Source organism: Coturnix japonica, chromosome 1 (genome assembly GCF_054131305.1).
Source record: "Coturnix japonica strain WE chromosome 1, WE-NBRP24, whole genome shotgun sequence".
NCBI lineage: Eukaryota > Metazoa > Chordata > Aves > Galliformes > Phasianidae > Coturnix > Coturnix japonica.
Genome location: NC_140663.1, coordinates 59,717,598 through 59,731,136, shown reverse-complemented (window position 1 = coordinate 59,731,136; position 13,539 = coordinate 59,717,598). Strand labels below are relative to the sequence as shown.

Here is a 13,539-nt window from a genome sequence, read left to right as displayed (position 1 = left end):
TGTTTTTGGTATCTTAGCAGCTCATTGTGTTTCTGTAGTGATTTACTTGACTTCCCTCAGGTTAGAGCTGACAGCATTTCAAGTTGCACAAGCTGTAGTAGCTTTCTTCCAGCTGCTGTTAAACAGTGAAGGGAAGAGCTCCACAGGTTTCAGGCTGGCAAACCCACAGTGTTTGTAGGCCACGTGTAAGGACTGACACCGCTGTGTACATTAAGATTTCAGTGCTACCAACCTCCTGTGTGGTGGTTTTTCTTATTACTTTATTCCTTTCTTTTAGCAGAATAAAAGCAGTTTCTAAACTGTTGTTTATACGTTACTGTCTAGTTTCTGAGTTATTTGCTCATTGATTTAGCCCAGCTGAACTGGTGTCTTGGCTCAAGTGACTCACAGCCTGACCTCAGGTTGTTCTAACTCAGTGTCTCTTATTACTAGGTATGGTGCTGACCTCAGGCAGTCTAACCCAAAGGTAATTTGTGTAATAAATAAATCAGCTTGGTTAATGCATGGAACCGCTGAGACTGAGCTCCAGAGCTCATGGAAGTGCAGGGGAGGAGCTGGCTGACACCCACCTCACTACAACAGCAAGACAGACGGATGGGCTCCGCGAATCAAAAACGATGCAAAACCAGCTTTTATTACTTGTTTAAACGCCACAGTACAGGACCATCAAGCAAAAGGGATCGGGGCACCATATAAAAATCTCCCTTTTAATAAAAGAGCTTCACGTTGGCAAGGAAGATGTACAAAATAAAGGCAAAAGGAAGAGGTTTTGGTGACAGACAGAAAACAGCGGTAGTTTAACCCTTGACTCAGCATATTGCAGCCACCTCCCACCCGATCAGCTGGATAAATGTCAGATGAGGGGGTTTAAGTATTTTTAAGTGCTCTGCAGTTACAGCTCGTCTCCTATGAAGCAGGAGGTGGTAGGACAGGTAACACCCAGCAGAGGCACCTGCAGCATCGTTTATTTCTTGCAGAGATGTGAAAAAAACCCAGTAATTAGAAAACAGAGTCAGTTACACAAGGAGCGCTGATGCGTTACCAGCGAGTTATTTTTGACACGAACGCTTCATTAAATACAGTCACGAAAAGAAAAACCTGTTTACTCCACAGTGATGTAAACCAGCAGCACAACAATTCAATTCCTCTCCCAGTTCTGCTTTTTGCCTCACCAAAAAAAAAACCACGGGGTGGGGGTCTGACCTCAGGAACACAATATTAAAATGAGTTTCAGAAACACATCAAATATTCAAGATTTCAGAGGCGTCTGTTAAATCAAATGAACTTGGTAGTATTATTCTCTGCATGCTCCTTACATTAACTGCAGTATCTTTTTCTCCTTTTAGCTGATGCTGAGAATTCAGCCTCAAGTGCTGCCCAGACCTTTAAATAAGTGAGGCGTACGGCACACCAATACCTGCAGCTATCTGTCATCCACGTGCCTTCAGGTGTGGCACTGCAGGGCATGGCTTAGTGGGGAAATAGTGTGGGTAGGTGGATGGTTGGACTGGGGGATGTTGGAGGTCCTTTTCCAACTATGATTCTATGACTTCACCCACCAGCCAATGTCCTTCCCCTCACTGTGGTTTCATCACCAGACCATGACTTTGCCTCCTGGACTCCTTGCAGGACAGCCCCAACCTCGGTGTGTGTGGATGCAGAAGGATGACATGCAGGAGGCATGAAGTTTTACTAAAGGTTAGGTGAAAGGCTGCTGTAAAAATCATGTTAAAAAACAAGTCGAAGCTATAATAAACAGCACGTAAGAGTTTTAGATTCAGAGATACATTGAATCTGCTGTCAGTTGGGTGGCTTAAGGCTGTTCCCATGTGATTCTTACTTCTTTGGAGCTCTGCCACAGCGAGGTGTGCGGGCGCATCCCATCTGCCAGCACCCAGAGCCGAGCTGGGCCACCCAATGAACCCCAGCCTGGCTTACCCAGCCACTCCTATGGCACTATGTTATTTAAAAGCAAATACACAAGTCAGTATTTTTTTCAGTATTCAACACACACACAAGGCAAAGACTTCCAGGGCAGTGAGTAAAGCTCCTGCTGTCTGGAGTTTCTTTCATTGCCCAGGGCTGTGAGCAGCTGGCAAAGTGTTCCCACGTAAAAGAGGCTATTCCAAAATACACAGGAAACAAATTTTATATAGCTGTCTACCCTTCTGTAATAAGGCAACTTACTTAAACATCTTCAGTCGTATATGGTTAATTGTCACCCTTCAAATGAACACCCACAAGCTCCTGATGGTGCAAAGATTATGCAGACCAGGAAAACACTCCTGGTCTTCACACAGTAACAGCTCTTTAAAGTTTGATATAAGCAGGGTGAATGATCCAGCTCATTCTATGTACTTCATACTTCACACCAAATAAAATACAAAGTATGCACAGTGTTAGGAAGTGGGATATTACTGCCGTTGGATCACAGTGCTAAGAGGAGTGTAAATGAGTATTTGCTGCCCTAATAAGCCATTCTTCCCTGCCTCGAGATGGAATATAACCTTTCTACAGGACAGACGTGGCAGGTACAATACAGCTGAGAACTACGCATCGCTGCGTCTCTGCCAGCAGGTTGCTTCTGCGTAACCTACGGTACGGTTATGATATAGTTAAGCTTAAGTGTCTAACTTGCCAGTGATTCAGATAAGAATGAAGTATTTGTAATGTAAATGTAGCTTCCCAGCACTGTGCATCAGCCATCTCTAACTTAGTCTTGTTCCCCATTAACTGTTTTTCCTTCCATTCCTCACAAGACCGCTGAAGTATCAGCCTTCATTAGAAGGAGAACCTCATGTCCTTGGCATAGCCCAGTTTGTCCAGGTTGGGAATGCAGGCATACTGGATCATGGGAGGAGGTCCACACATGAGGATCAGCACATCGCTCTGAGGGGGGGGCAGGTGGTCTCTGATCATATCTTGGTTCACAAATCCTTGGCTGTAATCCCAACCTGTTGGGAAAAAAAAACAAAAACAAAAAAGTAAGAAAGTAGGGAGAGGCAGAAAAGGGGAGGAAAAGAAACAGAGGTCACTTCATTATCAACTATGTGCCTTTGTATTTTTTAGTAAAATTGCAGCCTGTAGCATTAGTGTTCTCAACGTGCTCCTGCTAAAAGGAAAATGAGCCCCTCGTGCTTTTGAAATGGGACCGATGCGTGGAGAAAATAAAAGTGAACTTTTAGGAAAGAGTTCTAAAAGCCCCAAGGAAACATCAAGCAAAGCTGTGCAAAGAATGTGAATCTTTTGAGCTCCAGCACTGTGAAACAGCAACATCCATCCTCCTTAATATGCTGCTATCCAAGCTGCCTTAGAAATGCAGGGAGAACGTTAACTGGAGCAACATGGCAGCACCAGACTCCAGGGATGGTTAAGACCCTCCCCACCATCCTGTGTGTCACAGCTTGGCCTGGTTTCCGTGACCAACAATACGCCTTCCACAGTGCCATGGTCACAAGGTAAGAGAAAGCACGTGGCTCTTCCCTCTCTGCTCCAAGCTCACAGTGAATGAAGTGTGACTCTCATCTGACGTGGGTGGGCACGACATAGAGAGAGAAAGGAAGGTCACCTCAGATCACAGTAGATAATGGTTAATACTCAGGTGTAGTCATGAGATGAACATAACACTATAATTCCCCTCAGGTGAGCTTCATAGATCTGGAAACACCGCCAGAAAACATCTAGAGCTTCTGTGCGTCACCGTGCAAAGAATGAAGCTGCTGGATGCATTCAGTGTTGCATGAACACGACACATCAAGAAACAAAGGAGCTCAGAAATACACACAGTGCAGCATTCCTCCTGTCAGACATGGGCATTAGTACCCATAACTGAAGCTTCAGTACAGACAGCATGGCAGATCTTACTTTCAGGCGCTTTATCCAGTGTATACCAGCACTTAAAACGATTGGGGTGCTGAACCTGGATCTCCTCCAGCTCTGAACGTTGCAGGATGTCCTTCTCAGTCTGCAGGGGAAGGGAAACAGTGGTTAGGGCTCTGCATTTGAATGCAGCCTTCAGATGGCCACTACAGTTCTGTGTAGACTTGTGAGATGGAACTGGTCATTTAACTCTGTTTTAAAGACTGAAGAGAGTCTGCAAATACAAGCTATTTCCATGACGATCCCATCGCAGAACTTCCCCAGGTTCTAGCCCCATAATTCCTTCCTTCTAAACAGTAACACAAAACAACACCTGGATCAAAACACAGAGCCTTCACTCATTATGGAAACAGGGGTAGCACTGTAAGAGTGAACCCTGCCTTTAACACCTACATTACAAAAGCAATGTTCATGACAAAAAAAACTAACCATGGCTACGTGTGTATTTCCCCCCCCTACTTGGCCTTTCAATCAGGAAATAAAAGGCCAGTTTTTCACCTCTGCCACTTTAAACCTCGTTAGCGCTGCCATACGGAGATGCTCTGTTTTTAGACGAGATGTGGAACAACAAACAACCAAGCAGGTACTGAGTGTGGAACAACAAATGCTGTGCAAGTTCTGCGTCTCTCTAATGGAACACAATCAAAAGCCAAAAGAAAAACTTATTCCCATAAAAGTGGCCACGGAGGGAAAGGGCAGAGACTAAAACTGGCGTCCTCCTCCACAGCCTTCATAATTTGGCACGGAGGACACGGTGATGTCCGGGGCTGTGGGGGTGACGTGGAATGTGCCAACACCTACTGCCAGGAAGGCTCCTATTTCTGGACCTGCAACTGCACGGCTTCCAGAAGGGCTGTAACTGGGTCTGACCGGCTCCAAGTGGGCTGCTATGAGCCCAGTACACTGTCATCTCTAACCCAACACAGCTCCTTCAGCAGGGTCAAAATAGAAGATTAGCAAAGCATGTGTGAAAATACTTTATAGTATTAAATATTACAAAAAAAAACCAACCACGCAGCCTAGTCTGTAGGTTTTTATGACAGTCCATCTGCTTTATATTTGTGCAGTACCTGGGTACAGAGACTCCTTAAAGCCAACAACTGATGTTTATGCAGCCTGTTGTTAACACACAGGCTACTGTTTCTCACAAAAAAACCCCCCAAACTCCACCTCACAAGAAGCAATAGGCTTTCTAGGCTGCTAGAACAGCTCAAGTTCTACATTAGTCATTCTGAATTAACACACAGCAAATCCTGACCCTCCACCAGCCCAGAAACCTACTGCATTTTGTGGCAGCTTCAAGCACTCAGCAGAGATCAAATGCTGCAGCTGCATCACCCAGCACCAGAGGGCATTCCTAGGGCACCTAAGGAGTTATTACTGTAATAAAGCACCAGAATAGGGCAGTTGTTGGCACTTGGATCGTTGCTTCTGGGTAGAAAAAAAAACTTGTTCTGTAATACAGATATAGTCCACAGGAAATGGGATACACCGAATACCAGAGGAGAGAGGAACAAAGAAGGAAAGCCTGAAGAAGTTAAAAAACACAGGCAGGAAAAGAACTCTCAGAATCCAGGAGCAGATATTCACAACGAGGGAGTTTTAAAAAGAAAAAGATGAGCACCAGAAGAACATCAGGCAAAGGAGGGATGTGCAGTTCAGCTGTACGCCAGCACTCGGGTTGCCTGGTCAGCAAATAAATCCCTCTGTCACAAGAACATTACGTGTCAAAAGGATCTTCCCTTTTTCCAGCAGCGAAGTACGATACAGCTCAAAGAGTGGAATAAACACATGAAGCGCTGATGGAGGGAATAAAACTGAAAGGGCTGGGCAGAATCCCAGCTCTATAGTCAAGGAAGGTGCTGGAGACCAGCTTTAATTTTAGCTCGCATCAAGCATTCTCCAAAAGATTCCTGTGACAAAGCCTGCTCTGAGGGCGGGGAGATTCAATTGCTGAAGAAGACCAGTGTCCAACTCTTCCGTGTTTTCACTTAGAAAAACAGCACTGAAAGTCTACCCAAAGCATGATCAACTTGCACAGATGAATCTAGAGTTTCAAAACATTCCGAATCAGAAACAGAACAATAAGATACAGGACAGTGAGCATCAGCTGTGAGGATGGCAGAACTTCAGCAGCAATGTTCGAAAAAGTTATTATACTGCTTTATATGGGAAGCTTTCAGCAACACTGTTCACTTCTTCCCTCGCAGCACGTATTGGCGCACAGTGCTTTCTCAGCAAGAACTTCATTTGCTGAGTGGAGCTGTGTTTGTTAAACAACACTTTAGAAACAGAAATAAGGACAGAAATTACCTGATTAGCAAACAGCAGCTGGCAAACCGTGCAGTCATCCTTGTCCTTCATGATTGCTCGGATGATCTGCAGCATAGGTGTTATCCCTGAAAGAGAAGTGCTGGTAAGTGATGGGAGAGAGTAAAGAAGCAAGTGCAAATGAGCAGGTGAGAGAAAGTATCAACGTCTAGCATGTGTCAGAGGCCAAAGATGAATCTTTACACACACGTACCAGTCCCACCTGCGATCATCCCCACATACTTCACTTTCTTAGTAACCGGTTCGGCTTTCTTCTCAGGTCGAATTGCAAACTCACCTGGAAGAGAGAGAGGTGGAGAACAATGAAGACAGCAGGAAGCAGAGCCTATAATCCCTTCCCAGCACTTTTTAATTAATTGACTTTGTAAAACAGGGGCAGAAAACAGACAAAGGTGAACGGAAGACATCACAGAGAACAACAAAATGCCTGGCAGTCTTTTAGGATCACGGTGTCAGACAGTGACGTGGGTTATTAGTCCTGATTCTGTGAGTACAGCACAGAGCTGTTACTCGTATTTCTACTTGCTTAAATCCTACAACTCCAATGATGTTCAGATGCCCAAATTCTGTATCATTTGCTCTGGATCAATTGTATTTTCTGAGTCAGCTTTGCCTTTTCCTTTGTAGACAAGCAGGCCACTTGGTCCTCTGAAGTCAATGGTATCCCCTATTTTCAGGTTGTCTAAGTACTGAGACATCTTCCCTCCGTCAGGAAATTTCGGATGGACCCCTTTCATGTAAACCTATTAAAAAACAACAATGAAATAATTAATCTCACAGCTCAAAGATGAGAGCGTGTCCTTTTCTCTGCCATTCAAGTATTTGCGTATTCATATTCCTCATTCACAAGACACAGTTACAGTATCACAGTCTCGTGCAGGTTGGAAGGGACCTTAGAGATCATCGAGTCCAACCCCTGGGATTCGAGCCCCTGTGTAGCAGAGCAGCACTTCTACCACTTGCGCCACAGGGGGGATTCGAACCTGGGTCCCGGTGTTGCAAAGCGGCGTTCCTACCACTGCGCCACATAAAGGAATACTATCTAGACAGAGCTGACTGACAACGAAAAAGAAGCACATTACTTGTTAGAATGGAAGTCCATGAGTGCACAGAGCAGAAGAGAACCTGGCCCACCAGGCTCTGCAGGGTGCTGCAGATGTACAGGCGATTCAGATGTTGCCCAGCCTGTACAACAACAAGACGTTCTCACCTTGATAACAAGATCCACAAAGCCCTTGTCATCATCACTGGAAATTGGAGTGTAAGGTCTAACAACCAGCGCCCCATCGATCCGTGCGGACAGGTAGATATGCTGTCCTGTACGTGGGGAGGAAGAAAAGCAGTTTGCTTCCAAGGGATTCTTCTTTCAGCAACGTATAAGCAGGACAGCTACTGCATATGCCATCTTAAAGCTCTACCAGGTACCTTGCATTGAGGTACCACTCTTTCTCATTAATTTCCTCTTAATGCCTTGCCAGAATTGTTCAGTACACTGCTAACTTTATGTGTCTGTCATGTCTGTTTGGGCATTTTTGCTCACCAATATTTCCCCAGAGCTCTAAGTGATCTTGCATATCATGTGATCTTCCTCCATCATGTCAAATGGACATAGGAAACTTTTTACCGCGTTAGTTATAAACAGTTCATTTACAGCAGAGTTACAACCATTCTCACCTGGACTACGTTTTACTCCAGCCTACCAGGAGGCCCTTCCAGCAGCCACCAATAATGCTGCCTAGGCATAAAGCACACTTCTAACTCCGCCATTTCTCCAGTTTATAACTTGAAAGTAGCACTCACATTTCAATCTCTCACACATCAGCTGAACTCTTTTCTCAGTGCCAGTGTTTTAATGTGAAAAGGAAAATCACTCTAGAATTTAACTCCTTGGAAAGGTTTTCCAATACCCTTACAAGACACAGGTGAACAATACCCAGGGGAAATTTTTCATTCTTTTAACACCATTAAGCCCACAGAATGGCTGTTTATGAGGGTGGACAGCGACAGGACAAGGGGAAATGGTCTTAATCTGAGACAGGGAGGTTTAGGTTAGATGTTAGGTGGAAGTTTTTCACTCAGGGTGGTGATGCACTGGAACAGGTTGCCCAAGGAGGCTGTGGATGCCCCATCCCTGGAGGCATTCAAGGCCAGGCTGGATGGAACTTCGAGCAACCTGGTCTAGAGGGAGGTATCCCTGCCTATAGCAGGGGCTTGGAACTAGGTGGTCTTAAATGTCCCTTCCAACCCAAACCATTCTATGGTGATTCTATGACAGGGCTATTGTGCTTCTCTCTGAGGGAAAACATACTTTATGCCCTTATTCACTTTCCTGCTTTTCCTCCTCACAGATGGGCAGCTGCTGGGGAGCCTCCATATGAAGCCACACAGAATCCAACTTTCCATGAGCAAGCTGTGTTTTTTCCTGTACCACCCTAGCTGGCTGATAAAAGCCAAAAGCTGGTGTTGGACTAAACACAGTGCATTCCACAGTCTGTCCCATGGCTGCCACACCCATTACTCCCAGCTGCCTCGCTTCCCACGTCTCATGCCATCAAGCACCCCTGACCCACAGACCATCCAAGAGGCATCTACAGCCAAAGTCCTTATTCAACACAAGCCGCAGTGAAATGCTCTTTCAATAAGCAGTGAGAAACAACAGCACTAAGCTAGTACGGAAGGCAATACGCCACATGGCAAGGCCTCAGGAAACATCTACTCCATGGTGACTAACAAGTTCCACACGACTCAGAGCTTAGCAGACTAGCTGGTGAACTGCATGCCTTAGCTGGGAAGCAGCTGGGAACATTGCCTTGAGGGATGGGTGGGATCACAGACACTGAGTGCCATGGGAGTAACACGCACTGGGAAGTTAAGATTAGAAAAATACAAAGACCGACACTTCTTTCTTCTGCCATCTTCCCAGAAAGAAGCAGGACGTACGCGCTCAGTAAGAACGCTGGGTTTCAGGCACTGCACATGACTCACAGCACTGGGACCCAGCCACACAGGCAGTGTTTGAGATTCAGCAGTTCAAAACATAAGAGAAAATCCCCCACGAGATCTTTTACAGTACAACTAACGTGGCTCTGAGTCTCAGGAAGGAAAGGCGGAACGTACCTATTGGCAGACCCAGAACGTGATCCGTGGAAGGGAGAGCAAACCGAAATCTCCTCGTGTCATGGCTTACTTCCTGAAAAACAAAAAGAACCATCAGCTACGCTGCTGGGATCTTGATTGCCATTTCTCCTGTGAAATCACTGCACCTGCGTGGCCTGCTCAGGGATTAACTACGCGGGGGACAGAACTGAACAAACTTTTCATGCAAATTCTTGTTCAAAAGCTAACTGCTATGCCAGATCTCATTGAACACAGAGGAATTCAACAGCAACTGCCCCATTCAAGATGGGCCGAAGGAACCAGAACACAACTATTCTGGTGCATCATAGCAGACAACTGTGAGAAACGCTCAGAAAGCCATAGCACGCCCATGCCTGTGCCTCATGCCTGCTGCAAGGCCAGGACACCAAGCACGCTGCTCAGCAAGGTCTTAAACCAAGGCTACATCAGCAGCAGCCCTGAGGTCATTTGCAGCACAGGGACACCTCCCTGCATTCCCAATGCAATTACCCAGCACTGTCCTCAGTACCTAGAATCAAGCCCCCAGCCTTCCAGCTGCCAGCACATTTCTGTCTCAAGCTGCAGGTGCCAAGGACTTCTCCAGGCTCACATCTGAAAATGCAGAGATGGTGAACAGGTTTTTTGCAGGCTGGTGCTTAACTGTGTGATGCCAGCTTCTCCTAGTGCCAAACGGCACTTGCGGGGCATCCTTATGTTACCGGGAGAACACCAACCTTTCAACAGGTGCCTAAGGGCAGCTGACAGGTGGGGGAAAGAAATAAGTCTCCTTCCAACTGCTCAGCAAAGTGATATGTTTGGCTTCCAGCTTTAACACAAAGATCTAGGCTGCACTAATAGAAGCTCAGACTTCACATAACACGTCTACTGGGCCAGTGCTTTTCAAACATCATTACTGCAGATACCTACAAACTGTTTCTCTCTATGGAATCTTCCAGAAAACACTCGCAGTGATGTAGGGCAGCCCATACGTAAAGCTGGCATTCCCTGCAATCGCAGGACCATTTTTGTTATTAGTAAAATCTAATTGTCCTCTGCATTTCTCTTGCCAGCCTGAATAGTCAAGCCACACTTCTCATTCCTCTGCTTGAGTTGCAAAGCCCACAAGAAAAACTTCCTGCAAGGCCATATTCTCAACTGTACCATCAGAACACCTCCATCTAAGAAGGAGGAGCAGACAGTCCCCAACTGCTCTTGGAACAAAAAGGAGCTCATTTGTTCGTTGTTTTGTTTTAAACACAAATCATTTAGATGCCGTGTTGGTGAAATCACTGAAAGCTTCATAGTTACAAAAAGGGAATGACGAATACCAACATGGCAATGGGAAGAGCGAACACTTCTAAGACAGAAGGGTCTTTGGTTGGGCTGCACGAGCTGCCATGGTAACTCTCCAAGGAAAATAAATCCCCTTTCTGATCTAGCCACATGTCTTGAGTAGGCTCCACATCCACACTGAGTGCCACTGCTCCCTTCACAACCTTAGGACCTTTAAGACCTTTTTAGACATTAAAAGGTTTCTGCGTTTTCCACCCCTTTCTGCAGTTGGGCAGCCTGTACCCGCCACCATGTGCTATACAGCTTGTGAAAAAACAGGGAGGATATAATAACAGTGTTGCTGCAGCATGGGGAATCAATGCTGCACGGCAACCCTGCCCAAGCCATGGGGAAGCTTTCACTTCCCAGCAAACCGAAGACTCAGAATCAAATGACTGCTTTCTTTGACAGAAAGAATGAACGAAAGCCAAGCTCTCAGTGCACTCTGTGTACTTCGAGGAAAGCTCTGGTCTAGTCCAAAGTCCCCTTCATCAAAATGTTCTGATAACTTTTTGGTTAGCTCATTGACTTCAGACAAGTCAACACTACAAATACCTTCAGGTATGACTGCACACTGGAAAGCCAAGACTTCTGACTCATACCTCTGACAATCGGCTTATCCAAGCTGAAATCTGGACTTGTAACCGTTTGGGCCCCGTTTCCCCATGTGGAGTTACCAACTTCTGGCAGCAAGATCTGGTAATTATAGAAATTCCTCCTGATGTGCTCTATGACATGAGGCTCACTTGACAGAAACTATGAGTACGGTCATTTCCAAAGCATCACGCACCACTCTAAGTTGACTTACAAGACTGTACGCCAGGGAACTCACTTAGGCAAGGAGCACGTTCTTTGTTTAAAATATAGATATTTGCATGACTTTACCAGAAACAAAGCTCAGCAGCCTTCAAAAGATCTACTGTTCCCAAGCAAACCCTGCTGCAACACTGCCCAAGATGTAGGCAGCTGCCAGCATCTCACAGCATCCACAGAGAGGTCCTGCTCAGCACTATACGTACATACCTCTTTATCAATCAGCCTCAATGCATATTTCACTTCAGGATCCTTCAGAGTGATTGCAGGACGGGGAGTCCCAAAAAGCCTCCGGACGGTGCTGTAGATGAGCCATAATGGGTATGTCACAACCCAACTCAGCTGTGGCACAAACAGAGAGAGCATTAGACATAAGCCCCTGCAGGCACATGCAGACAGGTGCCAGGCCAGCTGTGGGGCAGAGAGCTCCCTGTGAGAGCAGCTCATTCCTCAAGCTGGCACCGGGGATCCCCTGCCTGCCAGCATCTCCCTGTTCTCCCCCATGTGCAACAGGACCTCAGGCACCTCACAAACACTGACATAAGTTCACCCTATCCGGGGCAGGAGAGCAAGCTGAGCTTCTCACAGTGACCCTCTTCAGCTCCCTGGTTCATTGTTCAACGTGCAGGAGAAGGGAAAACCACAGGGGTACTTTGCATGCAGTGCTCCTTCTGATTCATGGAAGAGGGTGAAGTCTCCACTTTCATTTTGCTTTTAAAGGACCCGGGCAGTGTTTTGGAATCACACTGCTGTCAGCCTGACAGCATTCAGGAGGCTGCAAGCTGCTCTTGTGGCAAGTGTCCAGTTAAGACAACTATAAACTCTCTGCTCCTAAAACGCTGCTGTAGAGACCTAAGAGCTATCAGCAGCTGGTGTGACTTGAAAGCATGCCATGCACAATGCATTTTTCCACTTTTACTGCAAAAATTGCGTCTAAAGAAGCTGAAGTTCACTATTAGTTTCTGCAGAGCTGAGAGATCATTGCGGCTCTAAGGATTTTTGTTACTCAGTCACAGAACAGACAGATGGGGAGTGACAGAGCAGCAAATAACTCCTTCTGGCAACCGCAACAGCGAGGCCTAGTGGAGACAGTAAGCTGAATGTGGAAGAGATGCCGCTGCAAACAACACAATAATGCATTAAAATAAATTAGTTTCATTTGAACACGCGGCTACTCGAAATGAACAAAGACCAGCTGTGGTTTAGCAAATGAAAACGGGAATTAAAAACGCTTGGGCCCGGTCCCAATACCAGGACCAGCGTGTAACAGGGGACAAGGGAGAGCTGTCTCAGAAGTCAGTTTCTCCACCCGTGTGCTGGAACAAGTTTTCTCCTATCTCTGTAAATAATTTCTGGACCACAGCTGCTCAGAGAGACAAGAAAGCCACTCCTTCCTCGTAAGCATCACCTTCGGAAGCAGGTCACCACGGCATGGTCAGTTCGCACAGCATAAAGCCGAACTCTGACAGATAACCACGGCCCCGCAGACAGACGTTTGTCACCCAGGGGTTTAGCGGGACAGGCTGAAGAACTAAAATAACCATCAGCTGAGGGGCGGCACAAAGACAGCAACCAAGGGCTGGGGAGCTACAACAAGCTTCGTCCGCCATCCTCATCGCTCTCACAGCTAAAAGCGCAGGGCAAGCTTCAGCCACAAGGCACGCAGCACCAGAAAAGTGCTGGTGACTCACAGCTGCTAACACGGGATAAGCAACAGAATTTTTATTAATGGAAGCAAGGCGAGGGGGGCGGAACAAAGGCGGCCACGGCAGAGGCCACAATCGGGGCTGACAGCCGCTCCCTGAGCACGGCCAGGCCGTGCTCCCCCCCTGCCTCATCCCCTCGGCGAGGCAAGGCGGCCCCGCCCGGAGCGCAGCCCGCAGCCAGGCCGTACCGGAAACCCGCTCGGGGGAACCGGGAGGCGAAGGAGAAAACCCGAGCCCCCCCCCCGCCCCGCAGCGAAAACCCGAGCCCCCCACGCGGGCAGCTCCCGCGACGCCAACCCCGCCACCGCCCCGGCTCTCACCGTGCTGAGCTGCGCCCCCATCGCTGCCCTCCAGCCCGAGC

At 47.0% G+C, this 13,539-nt stretch overlaps 1 protein-coding gene across 1 annotated transcript; it reads right to left on the bottom strand.

Moving 5' to 3' along the window:
* Positions 1-613: 613 nt before the first annotated feature.
* LOC107316845 (NADH-cytochrome b5 reductase 3) lies at positions 614-13,539 on the bottom strand. Its single transcript, XM_085541523.1, has 9 exons — positions 13,499-13,539; positions 11,683-11,814; positions 9,328-9,400; positions 7,421-7,527; positions 6,824-6,953; positions 6,404-6,487; positions 6,193-6,278; positions 3,865-3,964; positions 614-2,954 (listed from the first exon to the last, which is right to left on the bottom strand). The coding sequence occupies exons 1-9, from the start codon at positions 13,517-13,519 to the stop codon at positions 2,782-2,784; spliced, it is 906 nt and encodes a 301-aa protein (XP_085397649.1). The 5' UTR covers positions 13,520-13,539; the 3' UTR covers positions 614-2,781.

Coding starts and splice junctions, on each gene's coding strand:
- LOC107316845 (XM_085541523.1), bottom strand. CDS start 13,519: ATGGGGGCGCAGCTCAGCACG. Junction 11,815..13,498: donor TGGGGGCGCAGCTCAGCACG/GTGAGAGCCGGG, acceptor TTTGTGCCACAG/CTGAGTTGGGTTGTGACATA. Junction 2,955..3,864: donor ACTGGATAAAGCGCCTGAAA/GTAAGATCTGCC, acceptor TTTTCCCAACAG/GTTGGGATTACAGCCAAGGA.